This window comes from Vespa velutina, chromosome 2 (assembly GCF_912470025.1).
Source record: "Vespa velutina chromosome 2, iVesVel2.1, whole genome shotgun sequence".
NCBI lineage: Eukaryota > Metazoa > Arthropoda > Insecta > Hymenoptera > Vespidae > Vespa > Vespa velutina.
In genome coordinates this window covers 7,566,479-7,573,978 of record NC_062189.1, presented here as the reverse complement: position 1 = coordinate 7,573,978, position 7,500 = coordinate 7,566,479, and the positions used below count along the sequence as shown (strand labels likewise).

The window sequence follows — 7,500 nt, the reverse complement described above, 5'->3', positions numbered from 1 at the left end:
ATGATTATCATCATTACACTGATTAAATTACATACCTTTTGAAGATAAGATTATATCATTATTAAACAGTTAAGACTGTAATGTGGGGAGGGAGTAAGTGATTGTCATTATTATCATTATCGTTTTTATTATTATTAATGATATTATTAATTGTGATTAGATCATCGTGAAGATATTTGAAATCTATGGAATTTTTTTTTTATTCTTATTTTGACAATTTTCCACGATAATCAGTATGATCATAAAGATCGTATCTCGTTTAACAAATTTTAAAAATGAATTTAATAGGATTTCATTTTCGAAATGAAATACTATTGAAGATCGATACAAACAAAACGAGTAATCGAACGTATCGATTATATCGAAGCAAGGAAAGGAAAATCGAATGAATTCACAGACGACGAAAAAGGGAAAAAGAAGAAATGGTTATCTTGATAGTCTTTATCATCAAGGAGCATTAATGTAAGAAGAAAAAAAAAAAAAAGAAAAAAAGTAAGAAAAAAAGGAGAAGAAAAATAAAAAATTTCAGCTTCTTTCACGTACTAATCGTTGGAACGTTTAGATCTTGGATCACTGACACGTTTTTCGTTAAGTTCTTATCACTTCCGAACAAGATTTTTCACGTTTCTATGAAAGTTATTATTATACCGAACCTTTTTTTATATAAAAGTCATATAATTTTTAATATGACTTAATTGTCATATAATTTAATTGACGCTTATATTATCTAGATATTATGTAATTCGTCAAATTCGATTAAATTAATTATTAGTTTGAATATAGAAAAATTAATAGAAAATATATAAATTGAATTGATTTGGTTTTCGTTTTTTTTATTTTTTTTATTTTTTTTTTTTTTTAATTTAATTAATATTACAATGATTAATAGAATGCATGTCGTTATAGATTCCAAAAGATTTTCTATCAAATATTAAAGTATTTTATTGTTTTATGTCGATATTGTTTTATGTCGATTTTTATAATTTCTTTAATATTTAAGTTTTGTCCGAATACTTTTGTCAATTAAATTTTTATTTACTTTTGAAAGATATATGTATTATGTTAAAATTTATGAAGTCTATTAATATGAATGATTTGTCGCCCTTCCCTCTATAAATCCATCTATTAGTTTAATATTAATACATTGAATTATCCATAAAAATTCAGAAAAATCATTTGTTCGGTACTGCATATATATATATATATATACATATACACGCAAACGTATATACATATCAACATTGTAAACACATTTTGAAGCTAGTTATAAAGTTTTACATATATATAAGGAGATGTTAAGTATGAAGATCGTAGTCATTTAATTGACGAAATACGATGTCTTCGTATACTAATAGACAGGATTAGGTGATAGGGTATAATCATGATACAACTGTAAATGGTTAAGGTCGAACGCGATAAGGAGTGAGAGTGTTTCTCACCCAAGAGGTGGATCGGTCATTGTCACTGTCTTCCTATTAGGAACACCATTAAAGTGGGTATACATGTTGCTGTTCTAGTTTCTGCTTTGTCTAGGTGGAGAAGATTCGAAACTTTGAAGAAACTTTGTTTGATATTATCCAAACGAGCAAGCGATAACGGTGTAAAAATATTCTCTTGTCAGAGAAGTTGTCGTGGAACGATTGTCTATTAACATATACCAAAATGAGAGATACTACGTTGACATAATAAAAATTTTTAAATATTAAATTAAAAGAAAAAGAAGAAATTTGTAAAGACTGGGACAAAGTTTTCGTTTCAATTTATGTTAGAAAAAAAAAAAAAAGAAAAACAAACGACATTTATATACACATATACATATATACATAGATACATTTTATGGTGTCGATTGTCTAACGTCTTTAAATATGAGATACAACGTTGGTATAATAAAAATCATTAAATGAAAAAAATATAATAATAATAAAAATTTATAAAGTCTTCAAAAATCAAACGTCTAGTTTCGATCTATGTAAAAAAAATATTTTTACATATATATTTAGAATATATTCACATACATATATATATATATATTCTTTTTTTTTATATTTTATATAGGTGTAGAAAACAATATTTTATATATATACATATATATATAGACACGTTTTATGATACATACGTATGCATATAAAGACGTGGCACTTTTCAAAATATTCTTAAATCATGTTGTGCCCTTTTTTCCGAGTATAGGTGAAATAAACGTATGCGATAGAGGAAGAGAGTAGATCGGCGATCGAAATTCAATCGAAATCAAAGGGATAGAGTTTATTGGAGCGTAAGGGAGGAATCATCCCCTTCTCTCTCTTCCTCTCTCTCTCTCTCTCTCTCTCTCTCTCTCTCTCTCTCTCTTTAACGGTTGAGAGAATTCCTTGCGGCTAGAAAATATTTCGCGGTAGGTATGGTCGATCGATCGAGTGCGACCTTATCATATCGCTGGCGATTGCAATTTCGTAAGGTTCCCCAGAGACGATTCGAGTTTACTCCTTATCGCCCGTTTCTCTACGATCTCCTATCCTCTTTCACTTCCATCTCTCTTTCTCCTTTGGTCCTTAAACCGACTTCGTGGCGTCGCGCCGCCGCCAATGCCACCGCCATCGCCGCCATCGCCATTGCCGTCTTACCGCGATTACGTCGCCTGAAGGGCAATCCGTGATTTTACTAGAAATTTTCGATCATTTTTCTTTCAATGATAATTCTAATTATATTCATATATATAATGGAACGTAAAGAAAAAGAAATAAAAAGAGAAAAGAAAAAAGGGGATTGGCGCTCAGAAAGTTCCTAAATGGTCTATCTTTCTGTTAATAAAAAAAAAAAATCTATTATTCTTTTTTTGAAATCTATCGGAGATTGGAATTTAAAGATTAGTTTTACAAGCTGGTCTGTTGTAGTTTTACTATTAGAAAGAAAGAAAAAAGAAAAAAGAAAAAAGAAAAAAAAAATAAAATTTTGTCTAAAGAATTATGGAAAAGAATAATTGAATCTTTAAAATCATCTTAAATCTTTTGGCGTACTTTATTGCCGTACTTTACTGCCGTAAATGAATAATATTATTTAATATTTATATATTTATATATTATCATAAATGGTAGGTATATACTGTAAGGCATTCTATAAAATTTTCTTTTATTTATTTTTGTTTACTAATACACGATATTATAATTTAATATAAGAATGTTTATTTTTTTTATCAAGGACAGGAGTTCAATTTTATATAATTTAATTTTTTATATAATTTAATTATTTAAAATATTCAATTTTAAATAATTTTTTTCTACCTTAGAAAAGGTCTCATCTATCTTGCAGTAGAAATATATGTACTATATTTTTCTATATTTATATTTGCTATTTATATATCAAATATTTGTTTATTATTTGTTATATTTTTAATTATATTTATTTATTATATTTATTCATTTAATATTATTTTATTTATTATATTCATATATCAAATATTTATAATGTATATATATATATATATATATTTATATTAATTTATAGAAGAATCAAATTAACGTGAAATATTTAAAATATCGTTTAATGAATTAGATAAGACAAAGTACTGATATATGATAAAAGAATATCGAATAGAACTTTCGTTAAATCATCGTATTATGTTATTAATGACAGCACAGAGAACAAGTCGTATTTGTTAGAAATTTTTACGCTTTTAGAGGTATTATTAAACTTTCGATCAAACATATAACGAGTGGCTGATAATAAAGAAGAGTAATTATGAGTATTAGATAGATAGATAGATAGATAGATAGAGAGAGAGAGAAAGAGAGAAAGAGAGAGAGAGAGAGAGAGATAGGAAGCAGGGAGGGATATATATATATATATATATATATATATATGTATATATATATAGATAAAGAGAGAGTGAGTGAAATAAAAGATGAAATACGAGATTTCAGTTCGAAACGGATTACATTAAAACCCTTTAGTAATTAATCAGACCGTTATGAGATCATTCGTAACTATTAATGACAAGGAGTTATTTTATTTTAAAATTACCGAACGATTTTATCCAACCTATAGAGAAGAAAGTAGATACGTATAGGTATAGTCAAGTTAGAGTAGCCGGCCGGGATTTCAACAGTAGCGGCCTAGTTACCAAATGCAAATGCCGTTCCGGTAACTAACATACGGCGGAAGCATTTCAACCTGTCCGAGATTCCTATATGACAGGAGAGTAGTTTAGAGTGGGCCAATGACTGTTATCGGAGCCCTTATCTTCTCCGGGAACTGCTCAACTATAGTCGAGTACTACTCTTACCTAATACGTTACTAATTCTAATATTTCTCAAATAAAAAGGTCACCGATGTAAGCGATCGTTATTAAATTTTCTCCCTCTGATAAGTCGAGAAACGTCATTGTTTTTCATTTTCTTTCCCAAGCAAACCCCACCATTCCCACCTCCTTGCCATCCTTCAACTTTCTCTCTTCTCTCTTTTTTCCAGTCTTCTTTATTTCTTTTACGTTTTTTTTCTAAATTCGCTTTTGTTTCTTCGTTCTTTTTTCCTTTTTCCCATTCTTTTCTTTTTTCTTTTTTTCCTTTCTTTCTTTTCAGTCTTTTTTCATCTCATTTCTCCATGGTTTAATGTACTTTTTCTCTCTCTCTCTCTCTCTCTCTTTCCGTCTTTCGCTTTCTCTTGCACCCTCTAACCATCTCTCTTGGGAAAAGATAGAGAGCTATTCGATCCGGAAATACGTTCGAAGCCACGATAGGTGGATAGGTTGGAGCGTCGTCCTAGCGTGAAATACGTATCGAGTCTCGGCGAGATTTTAATTTCATGTTGATATACAGTATATTTATCTTTGCGTGTTAACGCGTCGATATATATGAATGCATTAGTATTATAAAAATATGTAGGTGTATATATATATATATATATATATATATATTATATATAGTGTATATATGTAGGTATGCTATTATTATAACAAAAAAAATATATATATATACAAATATATATATATATATATATATATATTTTTTTTTTTGTTATAATATCGATTATCAAATGATATTTGATACTACACGTTCGATGTGTAAACGATATTTCTAAAGGCGAATGTAAACGAAAGAGAGCATATTCTCTATTCTGTTTAGTATTGTATATTTTAATATTTTATTCAATATCGTGTTTCGTTCATTCGTTCGTTTGTTCGTCCGTGACTATCATCATATCTCTCGGATGGTTTTAAAGTATTATTGAAATTATAGGAAATGTTTGGATGAAAACGAAGAGAGAGAGAGAGAGAGAGAGAGAGAGAGAGAAAGAGAGAAAGATAGAAAGAGAGAGAGAGAAGGTTAACGTTTCAAATGACAAATAATATATATATATATATACATATATATATATATATATATATATCAAGTCTACATTTAAATTGTTTTCTCGTTTAATGCGTCTTCGTCCTTACTGTAATATTTCGTTACTATCATTAATTTAATCTTTCATTAATAGCTCTTTATCTACTAATTTGTTCCTATTTCCAAGCAAATAAACAAACGTATAATTTGATCGTACAACATTTTTAGACTTTTTATTACGTTATATTTAATCAATTAAAATTTTACGATAAAGATATCATTTAATACGATAAAGAACTTTAATACTCACGGCGTTGTTGTGATTCCAGAATATATAAGCCGGGGGTTCTGGACTTTGTAATATGATACAGGTGAGGTTGATTGTACTGCCTCTGTCGATGTAAAGGTCCGGTGCACCGAGTATTTCGGTTTTCGGTTCTGAAAATATATGAATTTATTAATTGAATGATAAATAATTATAAGATCGATAAAAATCAAATAATCCATTTATTGAAGTATCAGTTATGGATCAAATCTTTAATATAACGTTTTGTTTTATTAATAGAAAATCAATGGAAAAATAATTTGTTTTCTTTTTTTTTTTTATAGTACATATGTATACAACCTATCTATATAAGATATCGCAAATTTCTAAATATCAATATAAAATTTAGTTGAGAAATATATATACATATATATATATATATAAGTAATATTTTTACGATATAAATAATTACAATAAAATCATAGAAAAAAAATTTTTACGATATAAATAAATATATTAAAATAATTAAAATTTTTATGATTACTCGAAGAAAAAAAAAAGAAAAAGAAAAAAAAAGAAAAAGAGAAAGAAATCAAAGATAAATACGTTTATGTGTATATAAATATTCTATGTATGTATATATATGACAGAAATACTTTTGTTATTACTTGATATTTATAATAACACAAGTGACCTTAAAAATTCGTTTTCCAACATTCTTTTGTAAAGACCTAAAGAGACCGATGCTGAGCTTTGGCTGACCCTCGTCGTCTCTACTACCATTAAGAAAAAAAAGAGCACTTTGAGGTGGATCATATAAAGTGTATGTATCTGGTATCACATGCTTGGCTCAGGATAAGGGATAAATGTTGAGACGAGATGAAGGGTGAATGGGGAAGAAAACTAAAGGATGGTAAGGGCGAAAGTAATGTGGCGAAAGTAAACGAAAGCTTTTCTCCGTGTGGTACACGCTTGTATCTACGCGCAGTTATTTATGTATAGGTTTCGTCTATAGTGTTTCGAGCAAGACGATGAGTAGAAAAAAGAATGAATACGAGAGAGATAGATAGAGAGAGAGAGAGAGAGAGAGAGAGAGAGAGAGTGATAGATAGATAGATAGATAGATAGATAGATAGAGATAGATAGATGGAGAAAGAGAGAGAGAGAGAAAGAAAGATCGGAGGGATCAGAAACAGAAACAGAGAGAGAGAGAGAGTGAGAGAGTGAGAGAGAGAGGTGGGGGAGTAGATAGAAGGGTCAGTCGGTGTAGATCGATGTGAATATTTTCCGGACGGCCGCATTCTCGAGGATTGATCGAAATAACCGGCCAGTGTAGTTTACGGCTTTTGTGCAACGAATGATGCTAGAACCCCTACAGTTAACTTCTCTTTTCTCTTTTCCTCTCTCTCTCTCTCTCTCTCTCTCTCTCTCTCTCGATGCGATGGATAACCAAACCCCTCGACTCTCTTTTCATCCACTTTGCATGATAGACCAAGACTGGAAACACGATTCTGATTTTTCAACTCTTCTACTCTAATGTTTGTTTTCACTCGGCGTGGCTTTTCCGTTAATAATCCATTCTACTCTTTAATATCTGCTTCCTGCCATTGCATTATCTAGATCGCGTAATTTATCATTAATTTTTCGGAATATTTTCTTCTTTTCCTTTTTTTTTTTACCGTATACGTTTACGCCAACATGATAATATTTTCTATGATTACTTCGTTTATTTTAATTACGCATATTATTATGAGAATCGAATTGAAGTTTAATCACATAATTAGAGAGCAAATTAAATTTTCTTTTTTTTTTCTTTTTTCTTTCTTTTCATTTTTCTTTTTCTCATTTTCGAATTAAATTCGAAAATAGAATTTAAATTTAATTTCTACGAATGAAATTCGTTAATGATAACAATGG

At 29.0% G+C, this 7,500-nt stretch overlaps 1 protein-coding gene across 4 annotated transcripts in view; it reads right to left on the bottom strand.

The window, feature by feature from the left end:
- Window positions 1-7,500, bottom strand: part of LOC124946566 (zwei Ig domain protein zig-8-like) — a 322,344-nt gene that overhangs the window by 13,785 nt on the left and 301,059 nt on the right. For all 4 annotated transcript variants that reach the window (XM_047487385.1, XM_047487382.1, XM_047487384.1 and 1 more), the window contains one exon: window positions 5,629-5,756. In XM_047487385.1, coding sequence (XP_047343341.1) covers window positions 5,629-5,756 — 128 coding nt within the window. The remainder of the gene's footprint in view (window positions 1-5,628; window positions 5,757-7,500) is intronic.